Source organism: Aspergillus uvarum (assembly GCF_003184745.1).
Source record: "Aspergillus uvarum CBS 121591 unplaced genomic scaffold BO82scaffold_74, whole genome shotgun sequence".
NCBI classification, from domain to species: domain Eukaryota; kingdom Fungi; phylum Ascomycota; class Eurotiomycetes; order Eurotiales; family Aspergillaceae; genus Aspergillus; species Aspergillus uvarum.
This window is the reverse complement of record NW_020291371.1, coordinates 102,266-116,774: the sequence shown is the minus strand read 5'-3', so window position 1 is coordinate 116,774 and position 14,509 is coordinate 102,266. Positions and strand designations below refer to the sequence as shown.

General features: G+C 52.0%; 6 protein-coding genes across 6 annotated transcripts; 4 read left to right on the top strand and 2 right to left on the bottom strand.

Annotated features, from left to right (window-relative positions):
- The first annotated feature begins 739 nt into the window (after nt 1-739).
- Nucleotides 740-2,116, top strand: BO82DRAFT_424765 (NAD(P)-dependent alcohol dehydrogenase). Its single transcript, XM_025640304.1, has 2 exons — nt 740-1,004; nt 1,086-2,116. The coding sequence occupies exons 1-2, from the start codon at nt 788-790 to the stop codon at nt 2,039-2,041; spliced, it is 1,173 nt and encodes a 390-aa protein (XP_025487202.1). The 5' UTR covers nt 740-787; the 3' UTR covers nt 2,042-2,116.
- A 945-nt stretch (nt 2,117-3,061) lies between these two features.
- BO82DRAFT_345924 (uncharacterized protein) lies at nt 3,062-4,563 on the top strand (the record flags this gene model as incomplete). Its single annotated transcript, XM_025633728.1, has 5 exons — nt 3,062-3,232; nt 3,292-3,667; nt 3,728-3,845; nt 3,944-4,011; nt 4,086-4,563. 5 exons carry the CDS (start codon nt 3,062-3,064, stop codon nt 4,358-4,360), a joined length of 1,008 nt encoding a protein of 335 aa, XP_025487201.1. The 3' UTR covers nt 4,361-4,563.
- A 679-nt stretch (nt 4,564-5,242) lies between these two features.
- Nucleotides 5,243-5,978, top strand: BO82DRAFT_358643 (uncharacterized protein). Its single transcript, XM_025636352.1, has one exon. The coding sequence runs from the start codon at nt 5,352-5,354 to the stop codon at nt 5,838-5,840; it is 489 nt and encodes a 162-aa protein (XP_025487200.1). The 5' UTR covers nt 5,243-5,351; the 3' UTR covers nt 5,841-5,978.
- A 281-nt stretch (nt 5,979-6,259) lies between these two features.
- BO82DRAFT_406608 (uncharacterized protein) lies at nt 6,260-7,752 on the bottom strand (the record flags this gene model as incomplete). Its single annotated transcript, XM_025639574.1, has 5 exons — nt 6,260-6,406; nt 6,504-7,034; nt 7,090-7,308; nt 7,368-7,478; nt 7,537-7,752. 5 exons carry the CDS (start codon nt 7,750-7,752, stop codon nt 6,260-6,262), a joined length of 1,224 nt encoding a protein of 407 aa, XP_025487199.1.
- Nucleotides 7,753-9,385: 1,633 nt separating this feature from the next.
- On the top strand, nt 9,386-12,083 carry BO82DRAFT_358642 (Zn(II)2Cys6 transcription factor). The gene is made up of 7 exons (XM_025636351.1): nt 9,386-9,511; nt 9,571-9,594; nt 9,658-10,195; nt 10,277-10,596; nt 10,666-11,088; nt 11,179-11,414; nt 11,495-12,083. Exons 1-7 carry the CDS (start codon nt 9,464-9,466, stop codon nt 11,997-11,999), a joined length of 2,094 nt encoding a protein of 697 aa, XP_025487198.1. The 5' UTR covers nt 9,386-9,463; the 3' UTR covers nt 12,000-12,083.
- A 778-nt stretch (nt 12,084-12,861) lies between these two features.
- On the bottom strand, nt 12,862-14,484 carry BO82DRAFT_345919 (60S ribosomal export protein NMD3; the record flags this gene model as incomplete). The annotated part of the gene is made up of 2 exons (XM_025633727.1): nt 14,380-14,484; nt 12,862-14,320 (listed from the first exon to the last, which is right to left on the bottom strand). Exons 1-2 carry the CDS (start codon nt 14,436-14,438, stop codon nt 12,862-12,864), a joined length of 1,518 nt encoding a protein of 505 aa, XP_025487197.1. The 5' UTR covers nt 14,439-14,484.
- Between the last annotated feature and the right edge of the window lie 25 nt (nt 14,485-14,509).

Sequence of the window (14,509 nt, the reverse complement as noted above, 5' to 3'; positions counted from 1 at the left end):
ATCTTTTGGAGCAAACAATCGGCTAGATCCGTGTCTTGACATTCTGTCAGCCGAGCGATGCAACGCTGACATCAAAACCCCCTTGATGTGGGCCTTGGCGCCTGGGGCAACCAAAGATAGCTATCACGTGTCTGCAGAAACCTGACCCCGAGTAATGCTGCCTCAGGCTTGAATACATCATGCCTCCCTGGTATATGGCTTTGTCCTCTGTCTTTCCTCTCACATTTATGACCGTGTCTTGTGAGCTACTTGACACGGATTGAGGATCCGACCGCAAAGACGACTTCCCAATGTTATCGCAGCGCAGGTGCACTAGACAAAGGCTCGCGGGATCCTTCTTGTCTCCCGCAGTGGCGGCGCATACCGACGTACGGGATGATCTCTCTAATGGAGATAGGCTATGATGGTCGACACTCCATTATATCATAGGCGAAGCAGAGTGGCATACATAACGGGATCTTTCAGGCGGCGAGATTTCCGCAAGCTCGGCGGAGTGGGTCTCGGGCACGACCGACTAACCCGAGATAAAATCTGTATATCCGTGTCTCAATAAAACCGCAATCGAGATCCACAGCAAAGATCACCAGGTGGCTTGCTCCCACCCTCAGCGCTCGGAAATCCGGATGTCTCAAAACGCCTCGGTCTCGAAATCGGCATGCCGACCACCCCTGAGACTATATGATTTGCGCAACGATTCTCGGGATGTTGAGTCGGCAGTGAGCTGACACGAGCATATATCTGTTAAGACCATGCGAAGACCTGCGTAAGCCCCCCAATAATATTTACCATGGTTGACATTCAACTCACCAACGGGCGAGCTCTGGTCTCTTACGGTCCTTACAAGGATGGAGGCTGGAAGCTGCGCAACGTTGCTCTGCGACCCATCCGTGAGCATGAGCTGCTGATTGAGGTCATTGCCTCAGGCGTCTGCCAAACTGACCTGCATTTCGCCGGGCTGGAAAGTGGTCACGGCGTGCATTATCCGCGGGTGATGGGCCACGAAGGTATTTCCCGTGGTTCCCCTACATTGCATGTCTTCAGGGGTGTACTTGAAGACGATACTGACATACCGTCTTCTCATACAGGAGCGGGATACGTCCGACAGGTCGGACCTGGTGTCACTACAGCACACGTCGGTGACCCAGTCCTCATGTCTTTCTCTTCTTGCCAGACATGCCAGTGCTGTCGCCGGGGCCACCCCGCCCACTGCCACAATTTCGACCCCATCAACTTCGAGTCGACGTCCCCGGACCGCGTCTTCTGGGAGGAGGGAGCAACAACACCACAAACACGCGAACCAGACATCTTCGGCCGATTCTTTGGACAATCGAGTTTCGCTAGTCGGACGATCGTGCAAGAGTCCGCGGTGATCAATGTGGCGGGCATGGTCGAGAGGAAGGAGGAGTTGCAGCTGCTGGCCCCGCTGGGATGCGGGATCCAGACGGGAGCAGGAGCGGTTCTCAAAGCGGCGGGCGCACGGCGTGATGATACGGTCGCGGTGCTTGGATTAGGAGGAGTGGGCTTGAGTGCCGTGATGGGCGCGCGCATCGCTGGTTGTCAGACGATTATTGGGATCGCCCGGAACGAGGCCCGTCTCAAGCTGGCCCTCAAGCTGGGAGCAACGCATGTGGTTCGGATTGACCCCGATGCAGATCTCAGCCTCGTGACACAGGCTGTGCGTGCGCTGACTGGCGGGCTTGGGGTCGATGTCACGCTGGAGACTACAGGGGTGCCGGACCTCGTGGCCGAGGCGGTTCGTATGACGGCCAACAAGGGCAAGATTGTGCAGCTGGGGGCAGCGCCTGAAACGGCGACTGTCAATATCCCGATTCACGAGTTCATGGTAACGGGAAAAGTGTTCATGGGTGTCGTCGAGGGGGATGTGGTTCACCGGGAGTTCGTGCCGCAGATGATTGAGTGGGTGAAGTCGGGCCTTCTGCCTTTGCATAAGATTGTTGGATTTTATCCGGCAGAGGATTTCGAGGAGGCGGTCCGGAATATGAAGAGTGGAAGGACAATCAAGCCGATTCTTCTGTGGTAGCTAGCATCCTTTGCGGCACAATGAATGCTTAGGGGCCCATGGCAGGGTGTGTAAGTATATTCGGTCTAGCCCGGATTACTACCCATGCCCTGCCTCGTGACGGACGATGCGGTTCTCCTGTAGTTTCACATCGATCAATGGTGATAGAAGATCGTTCAAACATAACTTGCTACCTGACACCTCTGTGGACCCAACCTTCGCGGAACGGCTCGTGCATCCAAATCCTGCAAAGAACAAGGCTTGTTCATGCCCGCCGTGGCTGGCAGATCCATTCTTCTTGTAGTGCTTAGTTGCTACCAAGATCCCCCCAAAGACCTTATCCCCAGAATACTTGATTCATACAACTTTGTCCTGTTCGCCAAGAAACCACAGCCACCAACAATGCAGGAAACGACGATCCGTGAGGGGTAGGTCAGCCAACAACTGGCCAAGCCCCTTGCCTAGCTAATTCGTCAATTACCATGATTTGGAATGCTGGAATACCATTCTGACTCGATTGGCTACGATACATTCGGTGGAAGGACCTTTCAGAAACTAAACCCACCAGGATTAAACCAACTTCATGTCAGCTTCCGAGCTATACACTTGTGATATGTGACTGTACGCTGACCATATTTATTATGTTTTGCCAAGTTTCTCTACAACTACCGACGAAGATATTCTTCAATCTGGGATGCACAAAAAACAAATAAGACCGCCACAATCCTCTCTGGTCTGTAAACAGGCCTCGGAATCAGAAAGTGGAAGGTACTCTACATGCCTTGTTCTGGGGATCGGTTGAGGATGGATTGTCCAGCAAGGAGCCGAAGCTAAAATCTGACATGCGTCTGGCGGCAGCCCTAACCACGGGCCGGCGGCGATGATCAGTCGTTCAGCCCCCGAGACGGACAGTGGGGCCAAGTTTCGCTATGCTACATGCACTCAGTTCTGCCGGTTATAAGACCCTATCCACCCCTTCCTGCTGAATCTCACTTTCAACATATCTTAATCGTCATGGTCTTGCAATAGTCGGGCACTGGTATGGCCACCACCGAACCGCCCCAGGGCGGAGACCTAGATCGGGGTCCGGCTATCATGGCAGTCTTTTGGACTGAAGCTGCTGTAGCAGTCACAGCCCTCGCGCTTCGCCTTTATGGGCGACGCCTGGTCAAGGGCTTTGGAGTTGATGATTATATCATGACATTTACAATAGTAGGTTGGCAACACGGATCCATTTTTGCCGCCAATGCCATCGCTCACTACATCCCTAGCTTCTGTTCATCAATATGGTCGCCTTTGCCCAATACTTGGCTGTCATCGGGGCTGCCCGCCATATGTACTACTTGACCACGACGCAACAACTCCTAGTGGTCAAGTATGAGTGGATTGCTCAAACATTCGGGGTTCTGGGGTTTGCGACCAGCAAGACGTCGGTCGCGCTGCAGATCCGGCGCATCCTCGGACCCAACAGCCGCCGAACGAGGTGGCTACTCTGGCTCATTATAAGCCTAACATGTACCATTTGTGGAATTGATTATATCTTCGGCTTCGTGCAGTGCACTCCACCGCGTGCTATGTGGGAACCGTGGATTCCGCACAAATGCTGGGACCCCAGGGTGCAAACCGCTTTCTCCCTGTTTTTCTCGGGTTCGTTTAAATAAATGAGATACACCATTTAGCATGTCTCGCTGATTCGTGCAAGTCTAGTGTGGAATATTTTCATCGATTTGGTCCTTGCCACCATTCCCATGCCTATTATCTGGCATGCACAGTTGTCCGTAAAGCAGCGGGTGGCCGCGTGTGCGCTTTTGGGACTTGGACCACTGTGAGTGTCTACTGCCGAGGAAACCATTAATATCTTTGTGAGACTGCTTTTTATCTTCTCATTCTTATTACTGACTGGTTGGGTGTCATCACCAACAGAGCCGCTGCGTGTGGCATAGTCAAGATTACCTACGTCGTCAGATTACGCTCTCGTAGCGATCTAACCTGTATGATTCTTGGTGACCGTACCATAATTTGCATCGGCCAGAGAAGTGCTGACTGATGTTTCGTATTGAACTAGGGTCTTCCCTCGACTCGAGTATCTGGTCCACGTCGGAGCTATTTGTGACTATCGTCTGCGGTTGCATTCCGCCAATGCGACCGGTATTCGTCCATCACTTCGGGTCCAAGAAACAGCGATTCCAAGGCTATCTCCATAGCCCTTCGGCATATGGCAGCAGTCAGCGCCATATTCATCATCAATTCTTGATCCTGCGATCCTTTATCTTGTCCCGCCGGCCCGGAGAGGAAGATACAGAGGCACTTCGCTCGTGGACCCGTACTGGCGGAGGATAATTTGCAGCAGTCTTCTAGGTAAACAGGCACAGTTGAATACCGGGTGGATCCCGGAGATGGGATGTTGTCCTGTCTTTCTGGATTTTATGATATGCCCATAGCACTGAGAAGAAGAACTGATACCGTTCCGTTGTCTACCCATGCTTTCTTTATCAATAGTGGTGGTAGGATGTTTTGCATATGATATGAATGACAGGCATGTGGGTTATCTTATCATTGCGTCTCTTCTTCTGCCTTCCAAGGCCTGCTGTACAAGACTTGAATTTCATGGGTGTATACTTTCTTCCGTCTCTGTTCCAATGGGTCAGAGATAACAGATGAAAGATCGAAATTCAAACACGTCGACGAGATATGTAAAGTAAATAATAAGAGTCAAGAATATAAGATAATATCGCACGTGGAAAACTTTAAATTAAAAAATTATTCTGGGGTGTGAGTGAGACCGAATTGACTTGTTTGCCATATGGAGAGGGTACGGAAAGTGTAGAGGGTAGGATTCTCGTAGATGATTATTAGAGTCATTGGGGTCAATGTCTCATGCTTAGCACAGAGAAGAATGGAGCTGGCCCGACTTTTCTTTTTCCATTCGTGTGGGAAGTCTCCAGTCCACACATAATCGGAATCCGAGGGCCCCGTCATTGCATGTTAGCAAGGTGCTACCAGACAGTGGGCCGCCTATATCCGTGGCAGGGCTGTGCAGCCCACACCCTCTCATACGACGAGCAGAGGAATCTCAACTCCCCCGAAACGGCGTACCTTCAGCCAGACCGGTGGCCTTATGCCGGCTAAAAATAGGCGGCCGAAAGCCCGGATAACCGCTCGTTATATAGCCCCACAAACACCCTGGCACAGAAAATAGATCGAATATATACACCCAGGGCTAAAGCTCTTCCACAAGATAATCCTAGCAAGAAATATCTCGCCCTCTTCACCCTTCGAATATCTGTCAGTTTCTGTACCTCCTCCGGCCAAATCCCATATTACGCCAACGATGGTCACCGCCACAACAACCGGCGCCGCCGCCACCTCCACAGCTTGTGGAACCTCCTATCAATACGAACTCCCCGTCCACGACGCCGCCTGTGGTGTGCCCAACCAAGCCAACTACTCGACCATTTTCGACTCGTGCGCGCTTCCCGCCGGGGTGAAACCGTACGATAACGACTGCGCACTCTACGCTCTTGCCGTGGGGCAATCGGTGCAGGATCTAACCGATTGTCTGTACAAGGGCGGCGTCGCCTGGGCAGATGTCTGGTGCACCGGCGACGTCAATTCCACCGCGACCGCCACTTCCTTCCCCACTCCAACAAAAGCAATATCGAGTTCGACCTCCAAGAGCACAAAGGACTCGAAGTCCTCAACTACAAAGTCCGGGACTGCTGCGACGGCGTCGGCCACGGGAGGGGCGGGTGCTGTGACCCATACAAGAAAGTACGCGGTGGGATTAGTTGGCATTTTGGTGATGGCTATTTTGTGTTAGAGATATGGATGTGGGCTGTGTCACTTCAACGGACGTATAGAGAAAATGCTTCGTAATGCTCAACTTGGGGGTTTCTGATCCATTCCGTTGTGGTCGTGTTCGTGATCCATGGCCGTATAGAATCAAACGCAGCTCCTAAATCCCTCTGAGTGCTGTTCCATTGTAAGGCGGTCATGCATGTATTCAAGCGATAAGATGTCATGACAAGCAAGACTAAGATCGTTCCCAGAAACCTACTTACTAAGAGATTAAGCACAAGATTTGAGCGACCGCGACCAAGAGCAATAGTTAGTCAACCGTTCTACTATCCAGATATTTGGTCGCTAGAAGATATCAGCGGAGTCTATATTACAATTGAAGGTCGGGTTATTTTCAGCAATGCGTGATCAAGTCATTAATATATTGGATCTATAGATAAGTCATTGCGTCATACCTTGCCATGGAATGCAATCCCCGATGTTGTCCTGCTGTTTGTCAGAGAATCGCGGAACCGAACTCGGGATGGGCGCAGGCTCGGTGGCCACGATATGAACCGGGAAGTGAACTTCGAGGATTCTCGTCTGGACCTGCGCAAATCATGAAGCAATCAGAGAACGGTTCCCAATGCCCTCGTATCGGTTTCCCTTCCGCAGGAGAGGACTTTCTAACTTGGTCAGAACTCACCTTCGACGGCCGGCTGTTGAACCCCAGCCGAACCTCAAGCTTATAACTGCGCCGCACATTGCACGTCTCGAACGTCGGCGTGATCGCCGTCGGGAGGAGTTGCCCGCCCCAGAAATCATCCGGTATATTGACCGCCGTCCCGACGGGCGTTTCCGCCAGACACACGAACATGCGCAGATTGCTCACTGTCCGCAAGATCCGCGAGACACGCTGGACCCGGACCTGGCCCGCGGCCCGCACCTCCGTTTCTTCGACGATCATCGCCTGAAAATCGTTCAGGATGAGGTCGTGATCCGCGGCATTGACCTTGGTAATTTGCACTCTGATGGGAAGTCGCTGGCCGAGGTGGAGATATGCGCCACACATGAGTTCGATGCTGACATGGTACGTTGTGGCTATCGCCGCCGTTACCTCTTGCGCGGTGGTTACGTTGTTGCTCTGATGGCAGCGGATGATGACGGCGCGGTGTCGCGCGAGAGACTGCCTTGGGGGCGGGGGGCTGGATGTGGGGCAGAAGAATATTTGGCGGGACTGCTTCGTTGTGTCAGCAAGAGGGACGTGTTGCGAGATGTGCATGTCACGCAACCTGCTTGATAGACTGCTTCAGGAAGCCGCCGATATAGATGTTGGCTTCGACGGCATATGCAATCTCCGCGGGGGTGGACCGATCACCCGTGCAGGGAGGAAGTCGGCGGAGCAAATGGGGCGTCTCTTGCCCTCGGACGGGTAGCGCGGACTCGGTTTGGGAATGTTTCTCCAGAGACTTGGTCGAGTGTGCTTTGTAGCATCCCGATACCGTGGGAAACTGGCAAGGGAAACTTTAGTCACTAACGGTATCACAGTAGTCATTCAATGAGCACGTACTGCTACGGAGAATGGAAATGTGTACTGCTTAGGCCCTAGGGTCCGGAACCTCGAGGTATCTTGATCCAGCTGCCCGCATGGGGGAAATATCTGCTGTGCCTCCTGAATAAGCTTGAGTCTGGTCAGCCTGCATTTCACTGGCACGCCACAGGTAATTTTAAAGATATACCTGGTGACATTCCGTGTGGCTTGAGCCTTCCATTCTCGAAATAGACCGTCCCAACAGTGTAACGGTGATCTGCGATATGTCGACTGGGGAGTCTAGATTGAGGATCAGGCGGCCCGACACGCAATCGTTATTCGTATATGTCGGCTCACGCTTGTCTAGTTCGACCTGTGACTCCATACACGAGGTAGGATCAAAGAAACTCATCATGAAAGACATGGAAGGTCAGCACAGTCAGAAAGATGAGATTCAGGCCGGTTATCATCTAATGCCAAAGACTTTGACCTAGAATCTTCGGACATTTATCGACTGTGCGAGACATATTTTGTAAGTGACTCTGACTGCCGACTCAGTGGGCGCATTTTCTTGGCCTTTGTCATGATCTGGAGGAGTAATGCTACGGCTATTTTTGTTCGGGACTACGAGCATAGTATCAAAATGCAGCAAATCTCTTTCCCCTTCAGCTCCCACGTTTCACGTCTCTCTTTTCAGCAAGATGAACTTCTTTCCGACTGAAAGTTGCAGAAGATGACAACCTGGAAGGTTTACATAGGTACAGTCTCGAGTTTAGGGGGGGGGGGGGGGGGTTCGGCTTAAGAGCGGGGCGCGCGCTGCGGTGGGCTAAGCGTAACCGGGCACCCCCATTGGTTCGGGATAAGGATGGGGCCTCCGTGCCCAATCATCCAGGCCCCGAGCCTTCGCATCCAGTCACCTACCTCGTGGGTTGCCTGGGTGTCTTCTTCTCGGTCGCGTTCTTGTAATGTTCTGGAAAAGGGTCTTTTGAGAGGGCCCTAGTTATTCTGTCACTGCTTTCTTAGCCAGCCAGTATTGAAGTTTGGGCTTGACGGGTGAGTGAGACCTTGCGGAGCGACCGCGAGACACCCATAGTTAACGGGCTGTCCCTGTAACACCACTCTAATGAGGCCAGGCTGTCATTTAATTTACGCAGAAAGGCACAAATGAGATAAAGGAAGTGCCTAGTGTATCAGCAGCGTGATCTGAATGCCAAGCCTCCATTGAACTCTGACACCCACTGTCTCTGATTATCTCCACAAAAGCAATGGTGCCTCCAGTTAGGGCAACAGGCTAAACCTTGCTCTGCAATTGCATATGCACTGTTTCTGATCAGAGAGCCCCAGCTCGGCCCCGCGGGCCCCGATAGGGTGGCTGAACACAACGTCTACTGTTGCTTTATGCTGTACTGTACCATAAATTTCAAAGGCGAATAGTTGACCTTCCTCCTTGTATAACTACAGTTTCACTAGGCGAGACACGGTTTTGAAGACTAGTGGTACGTTCTCGGGCGCAGTGTCGACAACGCCACATAAGATCATTTGCACTGATTTACGTGTTTTTCTGGTTAGAACCAAGTGACGTTGAATTTTGTCCTTTCTGAGCCCCAGTGCTATATTAAATCTAGGTTGAAGGTGGTCTTGGCGCTTTACATCCAATAGACTGCACACCCCTGGGTAGGACTAGACCAGTTATCTGCCGACATTCCCTTTACCCCGGTATAAACTGCTACCACTTCGACCCTTTGACCCATCGAGAACAGGGATTTTGTAACAGGGTTTGTTCAGGGCAAGGTGCGACTGCCTTATGGCGGGCAAGACCGAACCAATTGGCGTGTGTCCTGTTCCGCTACCGTGCAATTCTGTGGGGCTTCAAGCCTTAAGGTTTGCGTGGTCAGAATTAATTTTGGTCCATTTTCCTGGTTTTCCTGAGGGTTCATAACAATCCCAGGTGAAATATTACTAATCGCCAAGCATAAGTCAAGGCTTCGCCACAGTCAAAATAGCAGTCAAAATAACCTACAGGGCCTAACTGCGCCTTACATCTCTTGCTTGGGCGTGCACAACTTGAAGGACTATTTTATAAGATAGCAATTACTGGAGCATGGAAACCTGATGCTCTAGGACAATGGTAGACTATGCAAGCCACAGACTACAATCGTCAACACACCTACCCCTTTCCAGCTGTATGAAACTCTGCCCGCCGGTCTTTTCCACAGAGGTAATTAGGCTGACAATTACACAGTGCGACTCTTGTCATGCCCGGAAGGTAAATTACCATCTTTCTTCCCGGCACCTAGCGTATCGAAATTCACATTAATATCGTGTCCAGGTTCGGTGCAATCGAGGACTACCATGTAGCAATTGCCTTGATCAGGGTCTTTCTTGCCAAAGACAACGAACTCGGCGACGCCTGCCAAAAAGAATCCTGAAGCCTAAAGTTCAGACTACGAGTTCAGCGACGACCACCGTTCAGGCAGTCGCTCCTAGCAGAGTTGAGCCGGTCGCATTGACTGAGACTGACATTCCCATTGAACGGTCTGGCTTACAGCAAGAATCAAGGATCCATTCCAGAGAAATCGAAACAAGCAACACACCTGTAATCAGGTTAGAGGCAAAGCCTAGGAGCAGTGATCAGCGAGTACCAGTTGGCTGTGACCTGGCTGCCTGGGTGCCACTAAATAGATCCATCGAGACTCGCTTCATGATTCCAGGCCACATGGGCCATTTCGAGCACGGCTTGGTCTGCAAAGCGCAGGAGGTGTTACGTTCGGCTTTGGTTCGTGCAACTCATGCCCCTCAAGGGTCAAGTTCACCCCTCCAGGACGAACAGGGTGTGCCTCCGGAATTTCTGACATGGATGCTACAAGGTAAGAGGCGTCCTTGACATCATGTTGAAAAGAAAAGGCCATGTGCGCCGGAGCTAATACGGCCTTGCTCGGTTGAACAAGATATCGGCAGTACAAAGTTCGGAATATATGTGTCGGATTATTTCAAACATGTTTCCAAGACCACTTTGAAGCGCATGTGTTTGAGGCTGTTGTCCAACCATGTCTCGAATGACGAGAGACAAATTTTTAGCGTCTGCGTCCACGCCGCCGCTCACAAATTCCTCATGACCGTTCTCATGATTGGAGAGCATGATGACGAGCTCGCCGACCATCTGCGAGTTCGGTCGGCTGAATATAAACGCGCCGCACAGGCAGCGTTAGAGCGCATTCGACTCACAATCACTCCTTCCATCTCACTTCTTCAGGCCCTTCTTTGTGGGGTGGGTATATCCTCTACCTCACTTTTGCGATACAGTGTTTTATGTCGATCTCTAACGGAGATGCAATAGGTTTTCCTTCATCAAGGCTCTGGCAATACTCACTTTTGTTACGAATTGACTCGGACTGCTTGTCGGATAGCCACTGACCTAGGACTCGATAAGGTGAGTCCTGACACGGAGCAGAAATCCAGGACAGAGGAAGAAGTCTTCTGTGTTCTTTGGTGTTATATGCTAGATAAGAATTACGCGTGGAAATTCGAACCTTCGCGAACGTTCTTCGAGATCGAACCCGGGATGCTTGACGACCATGTTGATGGCACAGCCGCCGATCTTCTCGCAGTCTATATTGCCATGGCCCGAGTACAGGATGACACATTATCATTACTTAAGAACATCCTGTCGAACAGCTCACATTCCGTCCAACTTCCTCAGCGCTGTTCCGTCGAATCACTATTGCAGAGAGTGGATGAGATTGAGCAACACATTGAGCAGGTACGATCTTGCCTCGCCAGGATCTATATTCCCGACGCATACTGCGTATACACTCTATAGCATGCGATCTGACGCTGACCGGAATGTAAGGTATCTGCGTCCTCGACGCAATGCTGGAAGGGCCTTGATGCTGAGAACGAGATTGCTGCCCTTCGCTTCGCTCACCACTCCATCCGAACCACAATTCTTTATCTCTCTGATCAATTTCACGGCCGGGTATTTGGGTCTGGAGACTTGCTTCTTCAATCTGCGCGCCAGGAGCTATCGTCATTATTATCTATATGTCTAATCAACGAGAAAGACCGTGCCGTCGGCTTCCTGCATTGGTCAGTAATTTGGACCCTCCCCTGTTATGGTCTTGCGCTCAATCGACTGCATCGCTGACAAGCCCGCTACGTTCAAATAGGACCTTAACCTTCTACCCCTTGACCGCGTGTTTTGTCTTGTTCTGCAACGCCGTGACGACGTCCAATCTCGGGGACTTGAACCTTCTCAAGATGGTAGCGACTTTTCTGTTGCCCAGTGTCTCGAGCAGTCATCCTGTCACGGTTATACAACATCTCTTCGAGGAGTTCATTGCACTCTCGCAGTCGCTTTTTTCAGGCACAGAGAGTCGCGGGGGCATGGTAGACGAACTTGGGGACACCTCTACGCTTATCGAAGTGCAGCCTTCGCAACCCCACAATCAACCCTTTCCTACGGGCGACCCTATCTCCACAGCTCAGAACCCTGGGACAACAGTTTGGGCCGACACAACGACCAGCCCTTTTCCGTCCGATTTGTCTGAATCATGGACGCCACACGAGAGGAACAGTTACCCTGCATTTGTAGACCCGTCGATTGCAATTCCCTTGGACTTCGAATTCCCCGCTGAGTTCGCCGACTTCGTGCCCGTTACTTCGGCTCAATGACTTTAATAGCTATCAATACCCGTTATACCCAAATTGAAACCTTTGTATATATATGTTGTTTGGCAAGTGCTTGCTACAGCCGCACCCTTAGCCATAGAATTCCAAGGTTTTCTAAGCCCGGCTGATTATTGCCTGATGCAGGGCCAATGGGAGTGATCATGTTTGTTTGTCTCCCAAACATGTGTTTCGCGCATTCGATTTTGCACCACTCTATCAAGTTGAAATTCAACTCCTTTAGGGCCTTTGGCCTGTATCACGTCATTTAGCATGCGATTGGAACCTGTCGAGCTTACCTCGCTACCTCCATCCCCATCAAGCTAGTATGCCAAGCGGGCTCACCGGACATGGGAAAAAGGTTCTTACTCATCGGGTATGAGGGCACGGTCCCGGACCTCCCTCAACTCGTGTTTCGACAAATAGTCTATGGAACCCTAAGTGTCCCTGGATGCATTCGTCGCTAGTTGCACCTCATACACATACACCTTAAACATGGGATATTGAACCAAATAAGGCACAGGACATGTGGGGTGTCAAAAGCAATGTACAGCTGACGTTTAAGCCTAAATGATTTATGAAAGTGTCAGGGACGTAGATATATGATCAGTTCAGTTACGTCAAACTATCTAAAGACGGAACTATGTATCAACGTGGCGTGGCGGGCGGTACGCAGCCTGCCTTCGGCCCCTGACACAAGAAGAACCAGGGCATGATTATATTTTTGTCTTAGTGCTTCCTAGGACAGCATTTATACAGATGCCCTTCTTCTTCTCTCGATGAGGATCAACACATCCCAAAGAAATCCAACAAAACTATCCTGGATGTAATATGTTGGTCACTCGCATATTCCCGAAGGCACTGTAGCCTAAGCCTCATGAATCTCCAACGCATCCATATCATCCAACAGCTCCTCCATGTTGATTTTTGGCACCTCACTATCAGTCCACTCGGTCCCCGCCACGCTGGCCTCGTCGTCCTTGGGCTTGTTCCTGTACAGCGCGAGAGTCGCCCGCAACTCCTCATCCTCCTCCACATCCCGCAGGAACATCTCAAGATCATTCTCCACGCGGCTTTGCTCGTGGTCGGTGGGCAGCAGCTCACTCTCCCCGACCGCCATCCGCTTCAGCTTCCAATTGCGTTTGTTCTTCTTGTGCTGCCGCGGGTAGTGCTTCTTCACCAACACCACGTCGGGGATCCGGGAAGCGTAGGTCTTCGACTCCTCGAGGGCCTCGAACTCGGGGCTGTTGAAGTTGGCCCCGGTGATCATGTAGCCCAACACCGAGTCGCCGGGGTGCAGGATGCTCCCAAGGTGCGATCGCGTGAAGTACTGCCGGTCCCCGCCGAAGTCCGAGGCGCGCGCGACCGTCACCTCGGCGAGCTGCCACTTGCCCTCCCCTTGGCCGGTGAGATCGATGTCGAGGACAATGAACTCGACGAGGTTGGGCGCCTCCGCGAGCGGCGTGAACGGCGCCCGCCAGTAGATCTTGGGCTGCAAGTCGGCGGTCTGGAGGGTGTTGGGGTCGAGGAAGGTGATGGACGTGCCGACGCGCTGGCACAGCACCAAGGGGGCGATGTTGCCAATCTGCCGCGCGAGCTTGATCGGTAATGCGACGAGGTCATCCTTGCATACTGGCACGAGCTTGACCGAGTAGCTGAACTTGTATGATTTTTTGGACGTGTGGATGTTCTCCGAGATCAGTGTCTGGGACTTGGTGACCTCGATGGGTACGACGGAATGCAGGAAGTCGACGAACGCCTCCGCATGGTTCCGCTGCGCGAAGAAGAAGTCGACCCCGTTGCGCGCCTCCTTGATGTTGATCGTGTCGTTGTGCGCTTTGTGCTTGAGGATCAGCTGCTCCAGGTAGAGGAAGGTCCGCTTGTGCATGACCGCCTGGCGCACCTGCACGCTGGCCCGCCAGTGGTTGTGCGTGTACGACTTCTTGCAGTCCGGGCACTGCAGGTACAGCACGGAGTACGTGACCTCGAAGCTCTGCTGGACGAGGGCGTCGTTGTCCAGGGAGTCCTGGACGGTGAGTTTGAGCTTGATGCGCCGCGAGTGCGGCTCCGTCCAGATGAACGAGGCGTCCATCACCCGCACTTTGTTGAGGCGTTTCAGTTTGCGCAGACACAGAGCCAGTAGCTCGCGCGACTCGGGGGCGGCGACCGTCCAGGTAGCCGGGGGTGAGAGCCATCGCTCGCAGTCCCGACAGTAGTGTATCACTGCGTCGCGTTGGATGCCCGCAGAGATGTCGACCGAGGTTTTGATGCAGTCAGTGCAGAGTGTCGTGCCTGTTAAGGGCGCACCGCACTCGTAGCATAGTGTCCTGGGGAAGGGGGTTTAGCACAAGGTCTAATGAGGAGCAAATGTGATTCAGTCACTTACGTAGGAGTAGACACTTCGCTGTTGTCCAGCGTTATTGCTACAGGAATCTCCTGCTCCATCTTGACGAAATTCGGGTGGCGATTATTGTTGATGTGAAGATGAAGCCGCGGGGTTGCTTGATAAGATTAGA

Bases quoted from the DNA above. Each gene is read 5' to 3' on its own strand.
- BO82DRAFT_424765 (XM_025640304.1), top strand. From the start codon at position 788: ATGGTTGACATTCAACTCACCAACGGGCGAGCTCTGGTCTCTTACGGT. The intron at 1,005-1,085 runs GTATTTCCCGTG...CTTCTCATACAG, and splicing joins GCGGGTGATGGGCCACGAAG to GAGCGGGATACGTCCGACAG.
- BO82DRAFT_358643 (XM_025636352.1), top strand. From the start codon at position 5,352: ATGGTCACCGCCACAACAACCGGCGCCGCCGCCACCTCCACAGCTTGT.
- BO82DRAFT_358642 (XM_025636351.1), top strand. From the start codon at position 9,464: ATGCAAGCCACAGACTACAATCGTCAACACACCTACCCCTTTCCAGCT. The intron at 9,595-9,657 runs GTAAATTACCAT...TATCGTGTCCAG, and splicing joins ACTCTTGTCATGCCCGGAAG to GTTCGGTGCAATCGAGGACT. The intron at 11,415-11,494 runs GTCAGTAATTTG...ACGTTCAAATAG, and splicing joins GCCGTCGGCTTCCTGCATTG to GACCTTAACCTTCTACCCCT.